At 43.4% G+C, this 26,463-nt stretch overlaps 1 protein-coding gene across 4 annotated transcripts in view; it reads left to right on the top strand.

Moving 5' to 3' along the window:
• Window positions 1-26,463, top strand: part of KIF1B (kinesin family member 1B) — a 1,137,443-nt gene that overhangs the window by 710,940 nt on the left and 400,040 nt on the right. For all 4 annotated transcript variants that reach the window (XM_078642264.1, XM_078642262.1, XM_078642263.1 and 1 more), the window contains 2 exons: window positions 8,591-8,706; window positions 9,787-9,842. In XM_078642264.1, the coding sequence (XP_078498390.1) occupies window positions 8,591-8,706; window positions 9,787-9,842 (172 nt within the window). The remainder of the gene's footprint in view (window positions 1-8,590; window positions 8,707-9,786; window positions 9,843-26,463) is intronic.

Raw genomic sequence — 26,463 nt, 5'->3', positions numbered from 1 at the left:
GGGATTCAATGGATTTCTTAAATCGGAAGTTTGGGATCCCCTGGAAAGAAAACTACACAATGGTGACCATTGATGTAGTCTCGTTGTATACATTGATCAGACATGAGGATGTTATGAAAGCCTGTGAATTTTACCTGAGATCACGATCAAGTGTCCTGGGCCAAACCAATGTGATTCTTGACATGATTAATTTCTGTCTTACAAATAACATTGATCTTTGATAAGAAATTCTACAGACAATGGGTACATCCTCTGTGCCCACATATGCTAATCTGACAATGGGCCTGTAGGAAGCAGAAAATATCTGGTCTGAAACAAACAAAAAATTGATGGACAACGTGATACACTAGACGCGTTATATAGATGATTTGTTTTTAATTTGGGAAGGTACCACCTATGATCTCAATTCCTTTCTTAAATCGCATAATAATAACGCATTCCAGCTGAAATTCACATATAACATCAGCCTCCAAGAGATAGACTACCTGAATATACATATTTATATCAAAGAGCAAAAATATGTACAACCCTCTTCCGCAAGCCGACCGCATGCAACAGTATCCTCTTAGCAAATAGTGCTCACCCAAAATGTCTTAAATGGAGTATCCCCTATGAGGAGTTTCTTCGAGCACGTAGAAACTGTACTGAAGATCAAAGTTCCTCTCACAGATTGACCAGATGTAAAGGAGATTTCTGAGAAGAGGATACCCAATGGTGGTTTTGGACAATGCAAAAACAAGGGCTATGAAAAAGAAGAGTCTTTAGTGCATCCCAAGAGCCTCAAAGAGAAGCAAAGGGAACAACCAGAGGAGAATAATATAAGGTATATCACACAATACAACTTCTCGAGTAATACAATAAGAGATTCATTACAAAACCATTGGAAAATACTTACAAAGCATGAAGATTTAAAAGCATATGCATCAGATCATCTAAGTATTACCTACAAAAAGGCATCTTCCCTGGTGGACCTGTTGCAAGTTCGCTGTATTGAGTGCTGCCTCTCTGTGTCCTTCAGTAACTGCAATGGAACGGTTATGAACCTTCCTTAATCTTTTAAAATTCCCATTGTTCTCTTTTTTCTTACCCATATGAGTATCTTGTGTATGCTCCCAGAGGTGCTACCTCTGGCTCTGGTAGTTTCTTTGTCTAGGCATACTGTTCGAGTATTGCTCCATGCTGTTCCTTGTGCATGACTTATGGTTTCCCTTCTGTCTTTTTTTACAAAACAGTTTGGCCACGATAATGTTTTCCGACCGCGAGCAGTAATGGCTCAGTAGCGTTGCTTTCTGTCCTGGGTTCCCTTCCTCGCGGCCGACCCTGTTTCGGGTTCTGTCGTGCCTGTGCATTCGTATTTAGGTTGAGGTAGAATGTTGTCTTTGGGCACATTTCTGTTCCTCTGCCAGGAGTACATATTTTTCTATCTTTTGCTTTTGTTACCTGTGGTTCCTACCACAGCTTTTGAGCTGCAGAGCAATTTCTTGTTAGCCATACTGCCTTAGAGCAGCGGGTCTCTTCTATCTTCTTACTCTCAAGCTAGCCACCTGTTAGTACTACTCCGGGATTTTGATCTGCTCAGTTCGCAGGCCTTCCTCCAGGAATGATTTCGCTTTGGTATCTAATTTTAGTACCTGTCTCTACCAGATAAGGCGTTACCAAAGGGAAGTAACTTGTTCATCAGAACGCTCTTATTTTAACATTTATTTTGAACCTTTAACCGGGACCATTAACAATCAATACATTTTGAGGAGTGGCACATGTGAACTTCACAGCTCTTGCCTATGGCCATACCACCCTGAATGCGCCTGGTCTCGGAAGCTAAGCAGGGTCAGTCCTGGTTAGTACTCCGATGGGAATCAGCTTCACAGCTCTCTATCCCTGTCATCAATCCCCCGCCCCTCCCCCTACTAATATTCCAGTCAAGCAATCATAATGAACAATTTACTTACTTTCGGTAACACCTTATCTGATTGAGCAGATTCAATCCCTTTGAATTTCCCAGGAGTCAGGCTGGATCCAGAAGATTTTTTGAAAGCAGTACCCCTACGTGCTAGTAGATGGTGTTTTTAGGCTCCGCATGTATTTGGCCGAAACCTAGGTGCGCTGATGTCAGTTTCTTTTCACAACTTTCCACACCTGAAGAGCAGAGCCATGAATATCACTGGTGTGGAAAACTAGGGCCCTGAAACGGATCAGCCCTGTCCCTAGAAATCCTTTCACAGAGCAGAGAGGATGGGTGGGTCGATAAGGAATATGTGGCTAGATATATTCTCTATCAGATAAGGCATTACCGAAGGTAAGTAACTTGTGCATCTGCTAGAGATTCTACCGTAGATTCCTTACCTTTAAATAAATACCCAAGCAATACCATCCCCGGAGGTGTGGCTGCGGACCTATTTCACACAAGGAATTCCTGCAGGACCGAATGGGCGAAGTGCTCGTTCTACGGACCTAACTGTCCAGACAAAAATGTTTGGTTAACTTGTGCACGGAAGCTTACATTGCTGCCTGGAAGATGTCCAAGACCGGGACTCTACGTGCTAACGAAGTGGTTGCAGCTTAAGCTCTGTTGGAATGAGTTTGCAAACCTTCAGGAGGGTGCTTTTTGGCCACTGTATAGCAGAACTTAATGCAGAGCACAACCCTTCTAGAGATGGTCAATTTCTGCATGGCCCGTTCCTATCACATCAGAATATCCCACAAAGAGTTTGTCATCCACCCAGAACAGCCAGTCGTAGAGATAGGGGAAGACTGGCACCCCTGAACTCCACAGATGAGCTGCAACCACCACCATTACCTTGGTGAACACCCGAAGGGCACTGGTGGGGCCAAAAGAGAGCAGAGTGAATTGAAAATGCTTGTGGCCTACCACACACCGCATATATCACCAGTGGGCAGGCAGGACGGGAATGTGGATATAGGCAGCCTGCAAGTCCAACGCCACCATCCAGTCTCCTATTTCCAGGAGAGTCAAGACCTGAGCCAACGTGAGCATTTTGATTTTCTCATTCTTGAGGTAGAAGAAACTGACGGCCCGCAGATCCAAAATAGGATGAAGGCCTTTGTCGTTTTTGGGAACCAGAAAGTAACAGGAATAGCAAACACATTCTACTTCTGGCTCCAGAACCCTCTCTATGGCTCCGTTGGCCAAGAGGGAGATGACTTGCTTACGGAGAAGGGACAGATGATCCTCAGTCAGTCAGTCAGTTAGTCAGCCGTTAGTGATATGATGGAATCGAGGGAGGGGGTGTCATGAAGGGGAGGGAATAGCTCCGTGGGACAATTTGCAAAACTCACCTGTCCAATGTAATGAACAGCCAGTGGGGCAGATGATGGTGAATCCTGATGCCAAGTCTGTGGGCACCGCACCCTCTGCCTCGTAGAGGCAGAGTGGGCTAAAGAACGGTGATGGATCAAACCCAGATCTTTTGACTGGGTGTGAATGTTTGATTGGTTCAGATGCTCTGTCCATCACCACCCCCTTTTGTACCGCTTTGGCCGCCATAAGTGTGGCAGGGTATGCTCAGACGTGAGTCCCTTGCTCACTTTGCCACTGGATTCAAGCAAGCAGGGCTGAAGACGGCTGTAATGCTAGAAACTGGTCCTCGGAAGCTTGTTTCCGGTCCAGGGAAGACATGGCTTGGCAGTTCGGGCTGGACTGTTCCCATGAGGCAGAGGGTCAGACTGATTTGCATATAGCCATGTCTGAACTGGGGTGGCAGAGTAGGCTAAAGAACGGTGATGGATCAAACCCAGATCTTTTGACTGGGTGTGAGTGTTTGATTGGTTCAGATACTCCGTCCATCACCACCCCCTTTTGTACCGCTTTGGCCGCCATAAGTGTGGCAGGGTATGCTCAGACGTGAGTCCCTTGCTCACTTTGCCACTGGATTCAAGCAAGCCGGGCTGAAGACGGCTGTAATGCCAGAAACCGGTCCTCGGAAGCTTGTTTCCGGTCCAGGGAAGACATGGCTTGGCAGTTCGGGCTGGACTGTTCCCATGAGGCACAGGGTCAGACTGATTTGCATATAGCCATGTCTGAACTGGGGTGGCAGAGTGGGCTAAAGAACGGTGATGGATCAAACCCAGATCTTTTGACTGGGTGTGAGTGTTTGATTTGTTCAGATGCTCCGTCCATCACCACCCCCTTTTGTACCATCGTAGAGGCTGGGGAGCATGTGCACCTCAGTGGCTGGGAGAGAATTGGCATGGTTGGAAGCCCCTTCCATAGCTACAAAAGGAGCGAAAGGTGAATTGGGGGCGATGTGGGGCCTTAGAAAGGCCCAAAGACTTAGCCGTAGCCTGACTGTCCTTGAAGCACTTCAGCGCCGAACCTGCCTAGTCTCCGAAGAGACGGGTAGCATCGAAGAGTATGTACATAAGGATTGCCTGGACATCCCTCGAACAGCCAGTCGTCCTTAGCCAGGTGTGGTGCTTCTAGGCCAACTTCGATGAAACTTCTCTGCATAGTGAGTTGGTGGTGTCAAACCCACAGTGGTTAGTGAGCTTTGCTCCGTCTCTCCCATCAGCAACAGCCTGAGCGAGTCCTCCTGGTCCTCCTCCTGGACCTGTGGCAGCACTTGCGCAACCGTGTCCCGCAGAGTGTGTAATGGCCCTATAGGTTTTACGCAGTTCACAGACCGCAATCTCAGGCTGGCGGAAGAAAACATCTTCTTTCCCAATGGGTCCAGCCTCTTGGTTTCCCCATCCAAAAGAAGCAGAAAAAGGAAAGCAAAATGAGAGAAGAGTAAGATAGGGGAAAAAGAAAATGAAGACCGCAAAGAAGAGAAATAGATTGGAAAGGAAGGCGGGGAAAGAAGAAATCGAAAAAGAAAGACCAGGTAAGATAGGAAAATAAAGAAATAACTAGACAGAAGTAAAGCGAATATAAAAAATAAGAGATGGCAAAACGGGGGAGAAAAATAAATGGAGAAGGAAAGAAAGGAAGGAGTGGCAAAAAAGAACAATCGAAGGCGAGAAGAAAAAAGAAAAAGCAAGACCGAATTGAAGCAAAAAGAGAGAAAGAAATAATTATTGAAGAGTGACCGGACTGCTTGGTCATTCACTGTCCGCTATTTTGCTTCATAGAACAGGATCAACAGTATGTTAACGTGCTGCTGTGGCAATTATGCAGTTGCATATTCTCAAGCCAACTGATGGGCAATTATTATGTGTAATCTACTCAGAAGGCAAGCAAGCTACTGGTGGATCACGAATAACCTGTTTAAGACCATTCTGCTAGTGAAAGTTATCTCCATGCTCTTAAGCCTGATTTGGTTATTCTAGTACATAATGATTTGTGGACCTTTCATCCATTACCAAATGAAATACTGTTAACTGTCCACAAACTATTGGAAATTTTCTAGCATGTTCATTCAATTAATATGCAATAAAACGAATTGGTCCCAAATCCTTCCACCCACATGCGAAGTCATGAACCATGTTTCTATGGTTTGTTTCAATTCATAGACAATATATTTTTTCATATGGAGTGATCCAGTGACTTTATTGAGCGAATTTTGATTATTTTAACCGCTACCGCGTTTTCCCGCTGTGCGCTGGAATTTCAAAAATGCGCGGTTTGTGACAAAGCCAGCTCGTCATCCGCGTAGCGCAGGTAACGCCCATGACGAGCTGGCTTTGTCATCCGCACTGAAGGGGTTAAATGCGAATCCTTTGAACATCAAGTTAATGTTGGGCAAAAGCAAAGAATCGTTAGTATTTTTAAATTCAACAATTGAGATAAATGTTAAAATGAGGACGTATATTCATGGAAAACACACTGCTTCAAATTCTATTCTTTTACATTTGCATGCTGTATAAATTAATTGAAAGCATTCCTTTTGTTGATTTTTTTTTGTTTTTTGAGTGTGAAAAAAAATAGTAACCTCGGAACCAACATTTTTTAAAGAATTTCCAAAAATGAAGGAAAGATTGATCAAATATGGTTATAAATCGCCAAATTAAAGGCAACTTCGAATAGAGTGAAGTCTTTGAGTAGAAAGAAAGTGCTATTTGAATATTCACCTAAATCCAGGCACTCAGACCAGAATGATATGTACATACTACTGGAAATGTTATACCGCATAGAGAGATTAGAGATGCCTTGGCACCTTCTAACTCAAGGTAAAAAATGGTGTGTCCTGGAACATCCTTCAATAACGTACAAAACATTGTCTAATCTGAAAAATACATTTTGTGAGAGCTATTTTGAAATGCTGACAATAGTAGGCTTTCTCCTCTACCTAAGGGTAGCTTGTGGACATTGTAAAATGTGAACTTTTGACTAAGCCCCATCAAATGTTTTGACAACCTAAAAACTAAGGGCCATATGTAGGTAATTTGTGTTTTACGATTCTCAAATTGCGATTTTTAGGGAATCGCAATTAGAGAATCGCAAAACGCAATGTAGGTAAGATTTGAATTTTTTTTGCGAATCCCGCTTACTCCTTATTTGCGAATCGCAAATTGAGATTCGCAAATAAGGAATACCTTCTCATTCATTCCTTTGGGCTAGAAGGCCCATAGGAATGAATAGGAAGACATTCTCAATTTGCGATTCTCAATTACATATTCACAAATTGAGAATGCAATTTCAGGGTTGTAAGGGGGTCAATAGGACACCCTTTTGCACCCCTGAAATTAACATGTGTGCACATGTGGCCCGCATGTATGTGACCCACATGGCACTTTGAAAAATGCCAAAAAGTGCATTTTTCAAAGAAATCGCAAAATATCACCAACCTGAAATTGGTGGTATTTTGCGATTCCTTAAGCCAAAATTTGCACAACTTGGGTGCTTCCTACATTGCATTTAAGAAATCGCAATTTGCGATTCCTTAAATGCAATAGCAAAATAAGGAATCGCAAATTTTGCGATTGATTATTTTGCATGTGGGTTTTTGTGTGCTACATAGCACACTGCCCTAATTGCGATCACAAATGCTGAAATTCTGTGAATTTCAGTATTTGCGAGCGCAATTAGGCTTCCTACATATGGCCCAAAATCACAAGAATATGAAACGTGTTTGGAGTGAAGCCACAGAGAACTTGAGTTGGGGCCTCAGAGGAATTGCCGGGTGACACAGACCCAACGGAGGTGATTAGGGGCGGCAATGACATAGACTATATTACATAACCCAGTTATGACTAGTGGGTGAACATACGTCGGGAGAGGGTGGGAAGGATCTGAGGGGGGGGGGGAGGTGGGCATGGAAGTGGCTGTTTCGGGGATTACGTTTCTCATTTCTTATGTACCTACTAGTAGTTTTGCTGAAACCCCACGCTTGTACTTGATTCATGGGGAATCTTGGGAATCTAGAGACAAGAAAAAGTTGCATAACTGACGGGCATTGGCCGAATGTTGAAGCCAGTCCGTGTAATTACCTTTTCATTTGTGATACTTATGCTGCAACCATAAAAAAGTGTTATAAAAAAAAAAAAGAATATGAAACGTGTTTGTTCATTAATTGTTTAACAATTTTTTGTAGTATGTTTTATAGTATGCCTTTGTGGTAAAAAAATACAGGAGAGCACAATCAGAAATTTAAAAAACACAGATAGTGGAACATATTAGAGCCAATCAAAATAAAAATCTTAGCTATGCCACAGCACAATATGTTTAAAAAAAACATTTGTGCAAAGTTGATAGCTTGAAATTGTTTGGAATTTATAGAGTAAAAGAGGCAAGATGGTTTTCCAGATTAAATGTTTCACCCTTCATCCGGTGAGTGGTGCTAGAGATCATGTGAAATTGTATATCTTGAAAATGAATGTGGCGTTTTAAGATGTTATTGCTGTTTAGAACTAGTTTGCTGTTTTATTACAATTTGTTTTAAAGATGTGACATATCATGTTTATTAAAGGGAACCAGTAGCATAGGAATGATGTGAGAGGTCAATTACTTAGTTCAAAATTTGAACTCTGAATAATTATTGGATTATTAAATATCAAAGGTAATAACTAACTGCTTTGTAATTACCTCAATTAAACCCATCTTGAATGATCACTCCTCTTTTTGCATTTGTATTACCCAGTAAGACCATGAGGGAAGGCTAAGGCAAATCCCATACATGTGTGACCGGTGAATGGTATTTTGTAAAGAATTGGCTAAATGCATTTGCTGAGAGATACTATTTTTATAATTTAGAAGTTTGAAATACAGCCTAAAGTTTAAATTAACGTTTGTGACACTGGAGCATCATTTGCAGTTTGCACATAGGGCGGGTTCCGAGCAATTTTGGAGTTAAGGGATCTGTTGCCATTCAGAACGGAGCATTCCAGCAAATGTGTTATTTATTTTTTTTATTCTTTTTTTGTTTAATATAGCATGAACTCGACCCGAAGGTATCAGACCGCTTTACATGAGCACCAGTTGCTTTAATGATGGGCGCATTATTTGTTTTTTTTGTTAGGCACAGGGAGATGAAGTGATTTGCCCCGAATCAGATTTTATTGAGCGTCCCTGCCGAGACTCGAACCGGGTTTCCCAGCTTCGAGGATGACCGCTCCAGCTGTAGGCTTCTTCCAGTTGTGCAAGCATTTTGGCAGACATTATATGCATCTGATTTTTTGACTTTCTAAATTGCAGATTGCTGTGGAAGTGACCGAATCCTTTATTGAGTATATAAAGACAAAACCTATTGTGTTTGAAGTATTTGGACACTATCAGCAACATCCACTCCATCTGCAAGGACTCGATCTCAGGTAACCACTTAAACTTAGAAGGCTACCATAGAATGGTTGCAGGTATTTGCCAACATGGTCTCATAAAGAGACAAGTTGATGCTTATGACAGAAACTGGGAGCAGAGTGTTTGCAGCATCACTGATTTGGACAGAGGAATTTCAACGTTTGCAACCGGAGAGTCCTTGTAGAGTCTGTACCTGGAGTAGGAGAATTGCTGTGCTTGCTTTGCCTGGGTGCTGAAGACTCCTAGCACTGTCACAATCTGTGATGAATGAGTTGTCATAGAATAGATGCAAGAGAAGCTGAATATGTTTGATTTAGGTGCTGAAATATTTCTGTACGTAGAGTCCCTGAGAGTGCATGTGCTAGTGGCAGTAGAGGCAGTGCACTTAGATGAGCAAGGTGCAAGCAGAGTTGTGCCATTTCAAAGATTACGTTTAGGTGAGTCTGTGTGCTGTTATATTCAGTGATCTAGAAAGATGTTAGATTGGCACAGACTATGGTAAGGTATCCTGAAGCAAGCAAATTCTGGAGTCAGAAGAATTGCTGCACTGTCACGAACAAAGTTCATGAGCAACCAACGCTTAAAATCAAGGAGATAGAAGTACTGGCATACACTTGGGTTATTTTAGGCCCTGCTCTGGCACAGGCTGGAGTTTTGGGAATCCATGTGCAGCTGCAATGTAGGAGTAAGAAATCTGCTGTTCTGCATGCATTGGTTTGGGTGGCCCTTGCTCTGGCACAGGGTTCCATCTGAAGATTCTCTGCACTGGCATAAAATGTTATCATGAAAGCCTCTGCAGCAGCAGTTTGGTCCCGAACATTGCATGCACTGGCACAGCCTGGTCTAAGGAAAGCCCATATTCTGTCACAGAATGTGGTTCTGAAAGTTCCTGTCCATGCACAGTCTGGAGTCAAGGTATCCTCCTGCTTTGATCACAGTTTTCTTTCATCAATTTCCTCAGTCTTACCACTATGCTCAAGTGTGATTACTGATTGGTCTGCTTTGTTGTTTGCTTTCTACAGACAAGAGACTTTTTTGATACTGCTATAAGTGTGACTCAGATTAAACCTCTAATCGTTCTCTTTTGTTGGCAGCCCACCACAGCCATTACGAAAGTTTTTTCCACCTCCCATGCCTCTCTCTAAGCCAGGTGAGTGTACACAGATTCTTCAAGATGTTCACGAAGAAATTCCTCTTTATAATGTAGGTCAATGGTGCACTTTACTTCCATGAAAGGATGCTCAAACATTTTTTTCTTTAACTATCTTTAGTATTTTCCTAATGTTTAAATTTATTGTTTTGAACACACATTAACCTTATCTTTCAGTTTCATATAAAGCTCAAATTGTTTATATTCTGATATACACTTTGGCACATCATAGCTCCCATTATTTTCCATTTTAGATGCAGAAACACTAATTTCATCATTTTTGTTTTTATATTCTCACATGTGTGTGCCCACATCTGTCTTTCCATGTGTGAGCAAGTACACACAGGGCTTTTGAACAAGCTTTTAGTGCCATTGGGACTATCATATCATTTTCCTGGTAGAGGCAATTCAGTAAAATAGATTTACCATGATATTTATAGGATTCTCATAGTGAATAGTATCAATACTCTCTCCCCATTATTAAAAACAGATTGTGTTTTAGCTTCTAAATAATTAAAATGGAACTTTCCTCATGACAGAATTTGTACATGAAGGAATTCAAAGAGAATATTCTGTCTTATGAGATCTTATTCATTTATTCTTAACATGTCATTTGTCAAAATGTCTTCTACAAAAGGATAGCACTTACTTCTTCTTTGGTTGCTGATTTTTGGTAGCCTCCGATGTGATTTTTTGGGCCAGTATATTCTTTCTTATGGGTGATCGCAGGCAATCTAACGCTCTGAGTGGGTGATCAGGGAAATTACTTTTCTCTTAGTTGGGCGATCTCGGGGTTTACCTGTCTGTTGTCCCTCTTAATTCAGTAGAATAGTGTACTTAGGTTTCTCAAAACCCTTTCATTTTGCTGGAATGAAGCCCACTTGTTCATGTAACAGTGATATTATCCTCTGCATGCTCATTTTTCTGTTAATTTTTTCTTCTGTTTTCTTTTTATGTTCCTCATCCAAATACCATTTTGCTGCCTGATTGGACCCATTTGTCCGCTATCTTGATTCAACATTTCCTCCTTTTTTACCTTCCATCACTCCTTTTTCATTACCTTCCTCTTGTTCTAAATGCATATCATTTCATCCCTGGCTTACCTTATTGTTCCTAAATGTTTACTTTCTTTTCCTTCATTGTCTGCTGTGTCTTCCTTCACTGCTTATTATATGTCCTTAATGACTTTTTACTCACTGATGGTGGCCTCCCTTTTTAAAATTCACTGCTTACTTCCTCTTCTTTTCTTGGCTACACTACTTTTCTTTCTTTATTCGTGATCTTTCCTCTCTGTTCAATATTCTCTGCTCCTATCTCTCTATTCCTCATTCACGACTCACCCCTTGCATACTTCTCATTGACCGCTCTTCCTTTTTTTCCTTCATGGTGGCCCTCAATTCTCTGCCTATCACTCTAACTCACCCTTATCCTTTGTCTCCTACTCCCTCTTTCATTCTCATTGCATGCGCTTCATTTCTTTGATCACAAATGACATCTATTCCTTGCCTGCTCCACCATCCTGCTTCCATTATTTCATGCTTTCCCCTCTCTTGCTTCATTGCTTGTACCCTTCATTTTGCATGTCCCTTTTGCTCTCTGCCTCTTTTCAGACCATGCCAGGAAGATTGACTTGGTGCGACATCTCATGTCTGACTATGTTAACGGACAGGTACTGGATGTGTTCTCTGAGCACGCAAACGTACTCGTCTCCTCTGCAATCACCAATTTCCAGGATGGTGCTGACCAGCTGCCACACTTTCTGTTTCTGCCAGTCCCTAACTTTCAGGTGGAGCGGGCCCCTAAAAGAGATGGTTAGTAGCAGGAAAAAAAGCCTGGCCTCCACCAACAATCACAACTATGAAAGATGATTAGCCAAAGATTAAACCTAGTTGTCAGTAGGGTGATGAATAACTAAAAGTAAAGCAAAAGGTACTTGCTTTACAAATGGATCTCTAGCTTTGTATTATTTTTATATTCAATGCTTGTTTGAATATCCTATCTTTTCAAGGCTTCCAGACTTCACATGTTTCATAGCAGTAATACCTACTTTTACCCATCACTGTCAAATTAAGTACTTAGTGACTTCATGAAGAGTACAAGATACTGCAATCCACCCAAGGGTTTTAGATTTCTCTCTGCATGTCAGTGATGTACTGGGCATCTAAGTTGTTATGATTAAGGGAAGGATTTCAATGTTTTAGAAGAATTCAATGTTCTTTCTATTTAATGCAGTTCAGTCATGTGGGGAAGTTTGTGGTTCTGAAAGAACCTAGTTTTTAATCTGTTATGTATTCACATTTTTCACAAGTGAGGTTTTCTCTACCCATTCCCATCTTTGTCTGGCAGTTCCATAGACACTATCTGCTGTTTCAGGTAGGCCACAAGCACTTCCAGCGCTCTGTGCTAGTTTTGGCCTGATCAGTGCAACTTGGATGTTAATAAAAGTGATGGTGGTGGCCGCAGCAGAGGTTGGAAATATCAGTCTTCCGATACCTTGACAACCGGCTGTTGAAGGCTGACTCGCCTCAACTGGTCATAGACCACCTCTAGACGATGGTCGACCTGTTGATATTGTTAGATATTCCATCAACATACCAAAATGAAAACTGACTCCTTCACGAGTTCTCTTCATTGAAGTCATCCTGGATGCAGTGCTTTTCCGAAACATCCATACACCTCAATAAGTCAGGACATTCTGGCTATGATCCCCCTGTTTCAACCTGCGGCCTGAATCTCAGTGAGTTTGGTTCTGTGCCTTCTTGGCCTCCTGTATCCTGCTTGTGGACCACACTAGGTGGCACATGTGGGCTCTGCCCTCGGATTGGAGGTGGGCAAACTCACTGAGTTTCACTCAGTAGACTTCCACAGAGTTACAGAAAATCTCCGGGAGATTATGCAGAATTCTGCCAAAAGACAGAAAATATACAGCTCTTGCTACAATTTGGCACCGGTAGTGCGAGCAGCGCTGAAAATCAGTGTGAACTGCACCATGCGTTGCACAAGAAGGTGCAGCCATATGAGTTGATTTTGCTGCAGCTAAAGTAGAAAATCTACTTGAGCTGCAGCAAATCTACTCAAATACTGGCCCTCTGGCCATAACTGCCTGTGAATGCCAGGGACTGCCTGCATTAGAAAATCGCGCTAGGAAACACCAAATCTTATTCATCAGCTCACATATTCTGAAGACGCACAGAGATAAATTCAGCCACGTGACAATTGGTGGAATTCAGCCGGAACTCCACGTTAAAGAGTAACCCAGAGTGGCCAAAATCCGTCAATTCCGCAGGCAGAATGCAACATACTGCCCACCCATAAATGGGATTTGAAGTTTCAGTACGCTAAGGACAAAGGCAATATGTTAGATTCCAGGTGTTGAAGGAGATTGCGAAAGATCTCAGTGGTGGTTGCTCGACCAGAATAGGACAGGGCAGACCCCTCTCCCTACTGCGCCCAGATCTAACAGTCCTAACGTATGCATTACTTCTGGGTTGGAGAGATCATCTTGGAGAAGTGGCGATCCGAGTATTCTGGTCTCCAGCAAAAGCTCATCAGCAAAAGCTCATCCCCACATCACCTTGCTGAAGTTCTAAACGATTTGCTTGGCACTGAAGGCATTTCTCCCAACCATCAAGGTGAAGCACAATTGCCATTTGTTGCTGCAACAAACTGAGCTTTGTAGGGTCGTGGGTCGTACGGGGCAGATGATCTCAACCACCGTTACCTAGCGGATCACGAATGGAAGTTACACTCTGAGGTGGCACAGGATGTCTTCCACCGTCATTTTTAGTAGGGTATTGCACAGGATGTCACTATGTCTAGGAAATAACTGCTCTTTGAGGCAGAGCTAGTCTGCAGTTGAGAGCTTGCCCAAGAGGTGAGGGCTTAGTAGCTGGCTGTTCATGGACGTGCCCTGGCTCACTGAGTAAGTATGTTGCAGAATGGGAATGGGTTTCCCTACAAAAGGGGTCTAATGTAGGGTAAGTCTGACATGCCATCCATTACCATGTGGAGTTGGTATATGTTTTGGGTTGTCTCTTTAGCCATTCCACCCTGGAAATGGTCGGAAATTGACTGCAGCCTGGGAATGGAGTATCTCTCTTCTGGGATGGGAGCAGAAATGGATGATCTGCACATTTGGTGGTGGTATAATGGAAAGGCCCTTGGGAGAAAAAAAAAAAATTCACTTCAACTGTGCTAAATGTGTGCTATGTAGATTACCACAAAGAAAAAATAGAAGGCTAAATGAGATCACATATGACATTTCAATTAGTACTCCTGGAAGCTTTCCAGGCATATGTATGTGAATGTTTGTGAATTGAAATAAAAAGTTCACTTAAATTAAGTTTGAAATGTAAATATTCTACTTTTTTTTCAATTGGTCATAATGAATATCTTCTCATGTCTATGAGAAAGTTCTGGAATTTGTGTGAATCACTGAATTCCTACCACCCTGCCTTCACACACTTTTCCGAATAAAAATGGGTGGGTTTTGTGTTGTGAGTAGTTGCAGTAATTGGCTTAGGTGATATCTGGCACACAGAGAACACTAAACAACTGAGTAATAAGGAGAGCTATTGGCAGTGCTGGGAAGGGAATTGGTTCTTACCCTGAAATGAACAAGGTTAGGGGATGAAATGTGTTTCTTGCAGTCTGTCACTGTGCACAGCTACGTTAACTACTGCTGACATGTTACACCGTACCATGTTAGACTGGCCTAGTGTACCTCACCACATAAAGGTCCCTTTTCCCAGTTAGTGAGGGATTGCCAAGAGTTGAAAAAGAAGACCCTAACACAACTCTGTGACCCATTCAATGAATACTGGTGTGGTCCTATGGTTAGGTGTGCATACACCTTTCAAGGTCCTCGGGTGATGTGCAGGTAAACTTCATAGACATGCCATTTGATGGTGAACGGTTTATCAGTGAGAAATTTGATTCCTCTCATTAGCACCATCCAGATGTGAGAGTAGTTAAACTTGAGGTGTGGTATTATGTCTAGGGTATTGGCGTTTCTCGGTAGAAATTACACATGGATATTAGGTGCAGAAATCCCTATTGAGGACTGTGCCGCAAGGTATAGAGAACCACTAAACTCTATAAACCTGAGCCTGTGCTCAAAGCTACAAATTCATACACTCCCCAGCACACGTCAAGTTATATAAAGGGTTCCCTATTAGGATTCAAGAACAATTCATATGTCAATAGTCCAGCAAATAAATTCAACTTTGTAGGAAAACAAAAGGTTGTTCGTTGTTTATTCCATCTTATTCCGTCTATAATGTATTCATCACAGCCAACACGTGTTTCGTCGCATTGGGGGGGTCTCTCCCGCGACTTCCTCAAGGCTGTATAAATGTAAAAACATATACAGTACTCATGTGTTTAATGTGCAAGATCAATGTCGCATATAGTAAAGTTTAACAAAGTCGCATGCACTTCAATAATCTCGGCAAGGCACAGTATAGAAAGTTTCGCAAGAAGAGTAAAAAAGTAAAAAAGTACAGAGACGCCATATCTATGGCGTAGGACCATATAACCCGAATTTGATGGAGAGAGATGTTAGCATGTGTAGTTGTGGTTAACGAGCAATATGTGCAACCTTGAAACCAGACTGTGCGGTTCACACATCTGTAATGTCGTTGTGACCTAGTATTCCTATCACACATATCCCACAGTGTGTAATGAAGATCAAAAATTTAAGATAAAACTATATCTTCCCCCAAAATCCCAATCAACGTGATTGCTAAGTGCGATTCACCGTGAAGTATACAAGCGTGTTTCTCAATAGTGATAAGCCAAGACCAATAAATACCTAAAGCTTCTCATCCGCGAATTCTATGAGGTTTTATCAAAAGACAGATAAGGAATCTTTAGTATACAATCCAATCACTCTACTTAATCGTTTGAGACAAAGGTTTTATCAAGGCTACATATTAAAAATCCAACCACCTACTTGATATGTGGGGATAATTCCGACCCACATAGGGGTTCTAGTTTCTTGCGACGCGCCCACTCTTAATTCAAACAAGTATCTGAGTGTATTGATTGCAGGTATCTGTAAGCCCAAATGGGTATGAAGGTAAATACACTCCTTGCCACAAATGTATCCTGTTTTGAACCATACATATATACTCCACTCCACGTGTCCTCTAATGTTGTAATACCCATAAGAGTAGCTAACATATTAACATATACCTGGGTCCATGGACTAGTATTCAACTTATATGGATACACGTCTGTCCCTCAAATTAACGATTGAACCCAAGACCACATTAGTAATTACGAAGTTTCTCAAGAGTTGACAGTGAATCTAAGTATAATTCAGAATAATATACCGGAGCAATCGGTAGCTCCCAATCACATGTTTTAACTTGAGCCGGAAACGGGAATCACAATATGTTAAATTTATACATATATCGTAAATGCGCCCATCATAGCGACATCCTAAAATATCTTCACGGATATAATCTCACCTTGGTATCATCACTCCTATTTGTCAAGCACGTCGCTCCTGTTGCTCTCGTGTGTGGTATGCAACTGTCGAGTGCTGCTTTCGTGTGTGTTAAGTAACACTTCCTGATCCCTACGTAAAGGGCCGTGACTACACATCACAAGTATCGTGATACCTAAGCCTCTGTTACACGTTCCGTTGCAAAGGTTCCGCCATATTGTAGGAGGAATATAGAGGTAAAAAGTTCCTTAATGTTTGAGTATATATTTATTCAAGTTTCACCGCATGGTTCTAGCCTGTTGCTCATATATCGTAATATAATGCAAGTAAACTTATGTGTCAATGTCGGTTTTAAGTATCAAGCTAGTAGTAATCAAATCCCCATAGTATTTTAACAATAATCGATCCCAATAGAGGAAACCTGATCCATACCGCGCTTGGGTACTTTATCACTTGTCGTTCCCAATGGATGTGATCTCATCCATACGGCGCTGGACAATCAGGTTCGGCGTATAGACTGCGACGCACGTTGACCGTCAAAATTGAGCTCATGCAATATTTTCATAACGTATGATTAACTATTGAATAAAGTTTTCAAATTTCAGATTCGGTGTGTTTTTTATAACTATTAGTTTCGAGGTGAGATAAACATGTCAAACTATATAGGTCATGAAATACGTAATAATACGAAATTTTGTAGTGAATTTGCAAACGAGATCGTATTTCAAGACCTATATAGTGTCAATGTAGTGAGCTATTATTTTGAAATTTAATATTGTGAACACTGTGTACTTAAGTGCTAAATAGGTGCGTGCCATCTATTTAGATAATTTTGTATTTTGTGCCTTCATGCCTCCTAATTCTCTCCATCGATTAAGATTCGAACACAGGAGTATACCTTAAATCAAGTATACAAACACATATCATTAGTGACACTCCTCCTATTTCACTAGGGAGAGAATGCAAATGTAACAGAAAAAAAGAAACACAGTTGCAATTTACAGCTCTAATTATATCTCAAGTTATATCAGCATGTTCATTTCCAGTAATACACATTAAGGCATTATATCAGTTGTGTGTCACATAAGTTAAACCAGTCCACACAGATCAGACCATTTTCTCAATTTCATTCACGCACCCAAGAAATAGTGTAATTCCTGATCGATATTACGTCCACACTCCGTACTTCTAAGCTTTAAAATCCAGAGTGCTTCCCTTTTACGTAATTCCAGCTCCCTGTTCCCACCTCTAGGGTGTCTCGGTATATGTTCCATTCCGTAGAAATGGAAACGTCTGTTTAACTGTAGCAGACATATAGACATATGGCAGAACCTTTGAGATAAGATCGAACATTAACTGTCTGACTACATTTGTCGTATATGCCATAGAATGTAAATGCACCAAGAAATACATAGGAAGCACTATCCGATCACTGAGAGAGTGGATTGGAGAACATATTCGGGCAGTGAAACAGGGGGACATGAAGTACCCTTTAGCGGCACATATGTCTATATGTCCGCTATAGACAAACGGACGTTTCCATTTCTTTGCCTGTATCCGCCATCCTCCATGTGCAAAAAGGAACTCTTCTCACAAACAAAGCATTATAAAAAGATTAATAAGAGAACTATTATTTTGTCTTCCAGACAGGTTACAAGTAGATCAGTTTTCAAATATTTGAAAGGCTAGATGTCTATATTTGCATTCACATTCTCTGTGTGATTTAAGAGAATTCTAATGGATACCTCTTCTCACAAGTTCCTTTCAATCACCCTCCTTCCAGATCATAGATGGTATCTGGAATTATTTTTGGTACCTAGGGGGTCACTTGCACCGTGTCATGTTGTTTAATGTTAGAGAGGGGCTGTCGAACTTCAGCATCAGTGGTGAAAAAGATCAATGTAAAGCACTGCAAGTGTTATTAAGCTTGTTCCTTTTTTTGCTGCTCTATAGATTCAGAATCCTGAGCTGCTGAGTTTCCTCAGTTTTCTTCACCTTATTCTTGGACCTTTACTTTCTTGGGGGAAATTATTTTTATTGTTTTTACAATAATAACACAATTCATAACCACATAAAAATGTCTTTTGCAGAATCCCCACAATTTTCAGAAGAATCTGCATCGGCACAGAGTTATTAATCAAAGATGTATCCACTTAGCCTTATTTCCCCATTTTCCAAATTGAACAGATATGCAAATAATGAGACAGAGATACTATACAAGGTAAAACCCCGTAACTCATACCTGGGTCAGGGAATGTGGAAATGGTCGTTCCAGGGTCCCCATATCTTTATGTACTTATTAGAGTAACCTCTGGATCTATATACTGCCTCCCAAGCTATCCAGCAATAGTCTATACTCATTCCTTATCCATCAGCTCATTTGAGGATGAGGCCCCTTCAGTGGGTCCTGTGTATCTAGTGGAATTAGTTATGTAAGGATTGGCCGTAGCGCAAGCATAGAAATTCGCCACTAACCTTATTCAGATGACCAGCAGAAACGATGTCTGACGATAGGCCCCCTAGTCCCGCCTAAACACGATCCCAACAGGGAAATAACCAACTCTCTGTGTGAATACGTGCCCAGGAAGGAAAAGGGGAAGTGGATAAAATATTAAACAGGTGGTAGATGGTTTTCTGTGGGTCCCCCTGAGTACGGGTCAATGGCCTGCGAGATATCCATAGGAGCGTCCACACTGTAATAAGGAAGGACAAAAACAGAAGGTTTATATCAATCCTTTGAAGAGCGATAGTAAAGCCCAGAAACCTTCTCTTACTACTCACCAAAGTATCACACCACCCAATCAGGGAATGTTGGCATTAGGCATCATTGTAGAAAAGACCTTCTATGATAAAGTACTTAATCCTTAAGAGGATTACTGATAGGTCATCTTTCACTTAGAACATTCCAGATATGCCGCCCAGTATCAGAGGAACAGGAGCACAAGTGCATCAGAAAATCAGTTCCGGTTGTTAACTGCACAACACTAGTCGCTGTTCTTGTTTGTACAGCTCCTCTCTTCAATGAAACAAAAACAAACGGTAGTCTCAGATTCAATTACCCCTGTGACTTCACAACACAGTACAAGGGTATTAGGAGGAATGCAACTCTCCAACGCGTCTCCTGCTATAGGCGAAAGGAATGTCGGAGTGCGCGTCTTTAACAGCAGACGCGTTCTCTCACAAAACCCTTCGAGCACTCATGATGCCAAACAAAAGCAAGGCGCGTTTGTAGTACACCGCGGTTACTATCTAGAGAAACAATTAAAGGCACCGAACAAACACACAATGGAGGCGGGCCCGCACTCCGATCGGCTCAGTACTTATCGCAAATACGCGACCTTCCACAGGTTCCAGGAAGCAAGGTTCATCACAGGTTTCAAGGCACGGCAGGCTCCTATCTTCCAGCGGAATTCCGGCGGGGATCACCATCCGCCCTCTCCAAACAATCCGGGATGATTGACAAGCACCTTCCTCTTGGGAGGGAGGTGCTTTTGTATGAACCGCCTTGTGCCTCCATATGCCAGCCCCTTAGCATGCTGGTAGTTGTAGTACTTTCGACCAGGAACACTCACTACTTTGAATACACAAGCAACGGGGCAACGTAGGTGGATAGGACACACGCCCCCTCGACCATGAAACCGCTACAAGTTATTTGTAGACTTAAAGGAAAGCTATGCCTCAATGTGTGGTGAGTGAGTTGCAGTGGTGGAAGTATGCAGAACATCTTCAGAAAGGAGAGCTCTTTTATCATCAGAGTTGGGGTGCTAACCTTCGAGGACTAGCGCTCAGTACATTGTGGTCAAAGCAGGAGTTAAATAGGCACAGAAGTGTTTTTGGGTCAAGTGCAGGCAGACTGGCATTTCAACCCTTGTTGCTGGGTAATCAAATACAGACCTTAGCAAACAACTCCACTGCTGTGTCCTGTGCCACCAGCCAGTGGAATGTAGGTTCTCTTCCTCAATGGTCAGAAGTCCTAAGTATCTGTCCAAATGGGACTTGGAAAGAAAATTCTCTTCCAGGGGATCCTCATCAATAGTCAAAAGCACTGAATATTCCCGCCCATGTGCGGGACCCCGGAAACAATATAAAAATATATATGTAAAAACACATATCTAGCTCCACATATATGTACGTACATATATTATATTTCTCATACCACTGCAGCTCCAAAAAGAGGCTAACACAATGTAAAACCTTGTACATGTACTGCAATTATAAAGGAAAAAAAGAACACATTAAATCAAATATCCTTTGAATGTTGTGCTTTAATGAGTACAACCACTCATAACTCCTGAAAATTGCTCATAAAAAGACATTGTTAGCCTCAGGCTGCATTGAAAAGCAATAACATAGAAAATGAAAGCATTTTCAACAAAAAACTGGCACTGTGCCTTTAAGGCAGCCCTGTCCCCACGCTTCCCAGCATGCCTCAGCGGTGACAGTTAGGTCAGTTGTTCTTTCCGGCTCCTTCTGTCAGGACCATGGTTTACAGCTCCCACCTTTTTTTGACTTTCTGTCAGAATTACTTGGTGTTTTCTCCAATTTTTTGATCTCACTCGACCGATTTTTACCCTAGAGAGATAGTTATACCTTTTTTGGGCTCATAAAAGGTTAATTTTTTGTCAAAAGGCTCTTTTTGACACCTGCCCTGCCTGTGGGCATAAGAAGGAAAAACGACACCGGGTTGTGGCTCTGACACAGTAAGGCTGAGCCTAAAGTAACCAACAAAAACAACACACCTGCCAGTACTGGAAGTCACTAATTTATATTTGAACTAACCTTTATGAATGAAACATACCGGTCCGTTTTTTAATTTCCGTCACTAGTTTAATATTTAATTTTGTCACTAGTGGAACATTAGTTCATCAATAATTCAACATTTTGTGTATATATAAACAACTGTACATATAAAACATTACACTTTGTCATAACAAAATATCAATAAACAATACAGTTCTCAATTTTCAACACATCCAACTTTCATTCTGGCCAACACATTCATACTACTCTCATGCATCAAAACAAACACTTTTGGTCCCATTCTCTACTATCCATTATCTATCCTTATTGATGGTATTTTTAAGTTTTTCCAGTTTTTTTGTCCGAACAGCCCCAACACTGTGAGATGAGCGACGGAACGAGGCAGAGGACGAAAAGAAATACCGGGCCGCTGCCTTTATTCAAACTTGGGCATTGACTGCTGCTACACGCGAAACATTTCCTCAAATTTAAAAAGAGTGTTTCGTGTCCAGTGTCTCCACAGCACTTTCTCAGCAAAAGGATTCTGCTCCATGCAAATAAGAGATTGTTGGTCCTGAGGAGAACCCCGCAATAGGGGGTTTGAAACGCGTCGACCTGGTTTGATGCCTATTGTCTTGGTTCAATTGGAATACAAAGGGAGTCTTGGACTTTGAGGACTTGGTTCTGTTTTCCAAAGGACTGTTTGAACAAAAAAACTGGAAAAACTTAAAAATACAATCTATAAGGATAGATAATGGATAGTAGACAATGGGACCAAAAGTGTTTGTTTTGATGCATGAGAGTAGTATGAATGTGTTGGCCAGAATGAAAGTTGGATGTGTTGAAAATTGAGAACTGTATTGTTTATTGATAATTTGTTATGACAAAGTGTAATGTTTTATATGTACAGTTGTTTATATATACACAAAATGTTGAATTATTGATGAACTAATGTTCCACTAGTGACAAAATGAAATATTAAACTAGTGACGGAAATTAAACGGACCGGTATGTTTCATTCATAAAGGTTAGTTCAAATATAAATTAGTGACTTCCAGTACTGGCAGGTGTGTTGTTTTTGTGGGATAAGAAGGCTTGGTCAGATACACATCCAGTGTGTATTCGCTGTCTACCTGACTCTCATGAGGTAGCATCTTGTGTCCACTGCCAGTCCTTGTCATCCAGGACTATCAAGGACAGAGAAAGAAGCAGGATTTATGGACTTTCTGAGAGAGGTAGGTCTCCAAAGAGACTTAAGAAGCGGTCGACGTCGAAAAAAGTCCCGACCTGCTCTCCTTCGGCGTCGGGATCAGCGTCGAGGTCTCCAACGACGAAGAAGGTGAAGTCTTCAGCATCGAAAGTCAAGAAAACTCCGCTGCCGTCAACCGGGCGATGTGCAGCGTCGAGAGAGAGGTCGCTGTTGAAGCAGGGCGGCTCAACGTCGAGACCTCCGTCGTCGAAGGCTGAGGTAGAGTTTTCGACGTCTAAGCCTCCGCCGTCGCCTAGTCGTCGGCGCTCGGCGTCGAGGCAGCCTCCGTCGTCGTCTGGCTATCGACGCTCGACGTTGAGGCATCCTCCGTCGTCGCCAGGTCATCGGCGATCGACGTCGAAGCACCCTCCGTCATCGCCAGGTCATCGGCGATCGACGCCGAAGAAGCGATCGACCTCGAAGCACCCTCAACGTCGTCGCCAGGTCATCGGCGATCGACGTTGAGGGATTCTCCGTCGACGACCCATCGGCACTCGACGTCGAGGCATTCATCGTCGTCGAAGGACCATGGTAGTTCGACCTCGAAGCTTCCTCTGTCGGCGTCACACCATCGACGCTCGACGTCGAGGCATTCATAAACGTCGGCAGGACACTCGCCGTCGAGAGATGAACAAAGCTCGACGTTGGAAAAGCCTTTATGGACTTCACCTCCTCGGAAGTCGACGTCGAGGCATTGGACTCCAGTGGTTCAGCCTCAACCAGTGGCGCAGCAGTCTCTAAGGTCGTCTGGACCCGCTTCAGCTGCAGAGGATGACCAGGATTCGCAAGTGAGTGACAATCACGCTGCCAAGCGGAAGAGATCTCCAGAGCAGAGGGACTCTCGCAGTCGCTCCAGGTCTGCGGCTGGCTCAGGTTCGGACTCTGGCCCGGATTTAATTATTTACAAGTCGGGCAGCGAGGAATCCAGGCATTCGCAAAGGGATGCAACGCCTCCATCACACTCTCCAGTGAAAAATTCAGCTCCAAAGTCGCCTACTGTCAGGCTTTCACCGAGATGGTACAAGCCACTTCATCACTGGGCTAAGGACAAGGAAACAGCGTATCTGATGCAGCAACCGCTCTCTAGGCCTAGAGAACGGTCACGCTCTCCGGTGAGGCAAAGAGAAGGATCACGCTCTCCAGTTCGCCAGAGAGAAAGATCACGCTCCCCAGTTCGCCAGAGAGAAAGATCACGCTCCCCAGTTCGCCAGAGAGAAAGGTCACGCTCCCCAGTTCGCCAGAGGGAAAGATCACGCTCTCCAGTTCGCTAGAGGGAAAGATCACGCTCTCCAGTTCGCCAGAGGGAAAGATCACGCTCTCCAGTTTGCCAGAGGGAAAGATCACGCTCCCCAGTTCGCCAGAGGGTAAGATCGCTCTCCCCAGTTCGCCAGAAGGAAAGATCACGCTCCAGGGTGCGAACCAGCAGGCGTAGATCACGATCAAGAAGCAAAAGAAAAGAGCGAAGAACTCCTTCTACTTCTTCTTCCTCGACCCGCTCTCACAGAAACTACTCTCCTACCCTAACAGACTCTTCAACGAGGGTATCTCCAATTGATATCTTCACTTTTCAGGACATACTTGGTAGGGGAGCTCTTAAGCTGGGAGTTAACTTAAAAGCTCCGCAGATCAAGACCTCAGTAATTTTTGAAACACTACAGCATAGGTCTGCACCCAAACCTCTTCTGCCTTTGGTGTCGGGGATTATAGAGCCAGTTATGGACGTCTTCTTAACCCCAGCGACGGTCAAGGCGGCTCTGGCAAGGATTCTTAAAAAGTACAAATCTCCAGAGGACGATCTGCTTTTCCTCAGAGCTGATCTTCCCCCGGACTCAGTGATTATCGCAGCGGAGAGGAAGTCCAATGCAGTCGCCTCATCCTCCACTGTGCCTCCGGATAAGGACAGTAAGATGCAAGACTCGTGGGGAAGGCGGGTCTGCAATACATCAGCGGCTTTTCTCAAAGTTGCCAATGCGGAAGCCCTCTTGTGGCGTTATGGCCGATCCCTGTGGGATTCTCTGCAGCGTTTTGTGGAGAAACTCCCAGCAGAGGATCGTAAGGACTTTGAAGAAATCCTCCTGGAAGGCAGTCAAGTCTCCAACCAGGTGATAAGCGCCGCAGCGGATGGGGCTACCCTAGCAGCTCATGGGTATGCTCATGGGGTAACGGCAAGGAGGTCATCATGGTTGCGCCTAACGGCTTTGAAACCAGAAGCCCAAGCGTGCATATTGAACTTGCCTTTTTCAGGTGCTTCGTTGTTTGGCACAAGTGCGGACGAAGAGATGCAGCGCATGAAGGCAGAGCTGGAAACTCTCAAGGCGGTGGGTCTTGAGAAGAAGGAGTTCAAGAGGAAATTTTGCTCCTTCAACAAGGGCTCTACAAAGCAGCGGGTTCAAACCCCGAACTGGCAGAAGAGCCACGATCAGCAGGGGCAGCAAAAGTCCCAGTACAAAGGAAAGCGTAATTACAAGGGAGGAAGTAATCAACGCCAAGGCAACAACACCGGCAAGACTCAATCCAAGCAATGAGTCATCTCTTCCCCCAGCGCCGTGGACCACTCCAGTGGGGGGAAGCCTGGAAAAGCATTTGAAAGAGTGGCAAAGCATCACAAAAGACAGATGGGTGTTGTCTACATTTCAGAATGGGTACGGTCTTCGTTTCAATCATCTGCCTCCACCGGTTCCCCCGATGTCAACATCAAATCATCAGCTGCACCTACTGCAAAGAGAAGTCGCCACTCTATTTGAAAAGTCAGCTATCGAGGGAGTGCCGGTCTCTCAGATGGGGAAAGGGGTGTACTCCCGTTATTTTCGGGTCAAGAAAAAAGGACAGAAGGCAGAATACAGACCCATTCTGGACTTGCGAACACTAAATCTGCACGTCAAAAAGGAAAGATTTCGCATGTTGGCGCTTCACCAAATATATCCACATCTCAGGAAGGGAGATTGGATGTGTTCGCTGGACCTTCAAGATGCTTATTTTCATGTTCCAATACACCCCAGTCACAGAAGATTTCTTCGGTTCAGGGTGGGGATCTCCCACTATCAGTTCAAAGTCCTACCGTTTGGGTTGAAGTCGGCCCCTCGGGTGTTCACGAAGTGTGTTGCAGTGGTGGCAGCTGCTCTACGCCGCAGAGGGGTCTTCGTGTACCCATACTTGGACGATTGGCTGGTGAAAGGTCCTTCCCCAGTCAGAGTAAGAAATCAGTTCCAGAATTGTATACAGCTCTGCCAGAGACTAGGGCTACATGTCAACTTCGGAAAGTCTGTCATTCAGCCCACCCAGAGAATCCACTTCCTTGGAGCTCTGCTAGACTCCGAAGCAGGAAAAGTGTTTCCTTCGGAGGAGAGACAATTATCAATCACCCAGAAATGTCAACTGATTCTTCGCGGCAAGACTCAGAAAGTGCGCAGGATTGCCTCCCTGCTAGGGTCGATGGCGTCTTGCATCTTCCTAGTCCCGAATGCCAGACTTTGAATGCGTCCTCTTCAGCAGGAAATGGAAGACAAGTGGGATCAGCAATCGGCTCCCTGGGACGATCACATCACCATCTCAGACGCAGCTCGAGCTTCTATTCCGTGGTGGACAAAAGCTCAGAATATGCAGGAGGGAGTCCTGTTCCACCAACCTCGCCCTGTGCAAACACTGATCACGGACGCTTCCCTTCTGGGCTGGGGAGCGCACATGGGCCCACTGCAGGTGCAAGGTCAGTGGTCACACAAGGAAAGCACTTACAATATCAACATGCTGGAGCTGAGAGCAGTCCACCTAGCTCTCAAAGCGTTCCTCCCCTCAATCCAAGAGGCATCTGTGCTAGTACAGACGGACAACACCACCACGATGTACTACTTGAACAAGCAGGGGGGAACGCGCTCCCGGACATTATCGTTGGAAGCGCAGAGGATCTGGCATTGGCTTCTGGCTCGCAGGCTATCTGTCACGGTGGTTCACCTTCCAGGAGAACAAAACGTGAGGGCAGACGCTCTAAGCCGTCATTTCGACGACAAGGAAGATTGGGTTCTTCACGACGAAGTGGTAGAGGAACTTTTTCAATCCTGGGGTCGTCCCACCATAGACCTGTTCGCGGACGACCAAAACGCCAAATGCCGAAGCTTAGCCTCCAGGTTCCACCGGCCAGGCTCGAGAGGGAATGCTCTTTTGATCGACTGGTCAAACAAATTTGT

The sequence above is a fragment of the Lissotriton helveticus genome, chromosome 5_1 (assembly GCF_964261635.1).
Source record: "Lissotriton helveticus chromosome 5_1, aLisHel1.1, whole genome shotgun sequence".
Classification (NCBI taxonomy): Eukaryota; Metazoa; Chordata; class Amphibia; order Caudata; family Salamandridae; genus Lissotriton; species Lissotriton helveticus.
This window is presented reverse-complemented; position numbering and strand designations above follow the sequence as displayed.